The following is a 1,809-nucleotide window of genomic DNA, read 5'->3' as shown; positions in this document are numbered from 1 at the left end:
ATTACTGGTAAAGTAGAAAAAGAGCCATTAAATTCACATTGAAGATGCGGAGGAAATGGCTTCAACTCCAAGATAGGAGGCTCTTCGATTGAAGGCTTTGTAGGAGGAGTTGTCCTATTTTCAAGATCCAAGGACAATTTATCGGGTTCATATGTGTACGACCCCATTCCTTGCAAAGAGTTCACATATTCCATGAAGACATCCATCTAGTCATCATCAAAGTTGAGCAAGAAGGGCTCCAACATATCACCAATATTTATCACATCAATTGTTTCATCCACAATCACATTGGTCACCAAGTCCACGAAAGAGCACACCTCATTGTTATTGGGTAGCCTCATGGACTTACACACATGGAAAACTACTTTTTCATCACCAACCAGGAAAGTAAGTTCTCCGGCTTCAACATCACAAAGAGCCTTCCCCATAGCAAGGAAAGGTCTACAAAGAATAATCGGCACCTCATAATCAACCTCACAATCAAGAATGACAAAATCCGCCGAGAGAATGATTTTTTCAACATGAACCAAAACATCCTCAATCACTCCCAAGGGCCTCTTCATAGTTTTATCGTCCATTTTCAATCTCATAGAGGTGGGCCTTGGTTTCCCAATTCCCAATGTCTTGAAAACCGAATAGGGCATCAAATTTATACTTGTCCTAAGATCACAAGGAGCTTTTGCGAACTCAACACTTCGAATTGTACAAGGAATCATGAAAGCACTAGGATCCTCCAACTTGGGAGCCATTGAATGCAATTGCACTAACTTGATGAGTCATTTTTATAGTTTTAAAATTCATCAACCGTTTCTTTGTCACAAGATCCTTCATAAACTTTGCATAATCGAGCATTTGCTCCAAGGCTTCAACTAATGGCACATTTATTGAGAGACTCTTCATCATTTGGATAAACTTCTTGAATTGGTTTTCACCATTTTACTTTGCAAGTCTTTGAGGATAGGGAGGTGGAGGCTTAAGAAATAGTGCCATAGCCTTTTGTATTACTAGTTTCGGCATGTCAATGTGATCCCTAGATGGGTTCACCTCCTCTTGAGTCTCTTCTACACTATCACCAATATCAATTTGTACCTCATCATTGGATTGCTCAACATTGTTCGGGATCTCATCTTCTTGCACTACTTGATCTTCATCCACAAGTTGTCTTTTTATTGAGGTAGGTGCATTCTCACCTTTTACACTCCGTATAGTAATAGCCATGACATGTGCCGTGTTGTTCCCACCCTTTGGGTTCACCACCGTGTCACTTGGTAGTGCCCCCTTAGGACGAGTATTTAGAGCTTGAGAGATTTGCCCCATTTGAACTTCCAAGTTACGGATTGATGAATTTTGGGAGGAAAGTTGGGCATCATAATCGAAATTCTTCTCCATCATTTTCTTGAACATATTCTCAATACGCCCCATTTTATTATTGGAAGAACTTGGACCATGAGAAGGATAAGGAGGCGGGTTGCTTGGTTGTTGATATATCGGTGGTATTTGAAAACCTAATCCCCGATTGCCTTGATTATTGTTCCACCCCCCTTGATTGTTACTTCCCCAATATCCTTGATTGTTGCCACTCCAATTACCTAGGTTATTTCCACCATTCCAATTTTCTTGATTGTTGTTATTATGCCAATTCCTTTGATTGTTGCCACCACTCCAATTACCTTGGTTGTTAGAATTCCAATTACCTTGATTACCTTGTTGCCACCCTCCATGGCATTGACTTTCTTAGGACTTTGCACTTGTTGAAGTTGAGCCTTTTCTAATTCATTCATTGTGGTGGTCAATTTGGAAATGGCTTAC

At 40.3% G+C, this 1,809-nt stretch overlaps 1 protein-coding gene across 1 annotated transcript; it reads right to left on the bottom strand.

Moving 5' to 3' along the window:
• Positions 1-206: 206 nt before the first annotated feature.
• On the bottom strand, positions 207-749 carry LOC138875999 (uncharacterized). The gene has a single exon (XM_070154883.1). It carries the CDS (start codon positions 747-749, stop codon positions 207-209), a length of 543 nt encoding a protein of 180 aa, XP_070010984.1.
• Positions 750-1,809: the final 1,060 nt, after the last annotated feature.

This window comes from Nicotiana sylvestris, chromosome 8, assembly GCF_000393655.2.
Source record: "Nicotiana sylvestris chromosome 8, ASM39365v2, whole genome shotgun sequence".
Lineage (NCBI taxonomy): Eukaryota > Viridiplantae > Streptophyta > Magnoliopsida > Solanales > Solanaceae > Nicotiana > Nicotiana sylvestris.
This window is presented reverse-complemented; position numbering and strand designations above follow the sequence as displayed.

Bases quoted from the DNA above. Each gene is read 5' to 3' on its own strand.
- LOC138875999 (XM_070154883.1), bottom strand. From the start codon at position 749: ATGGCTCCCAAGTTGGAGGATCCTAGTGCTTTCATGATTCCTTGTACA.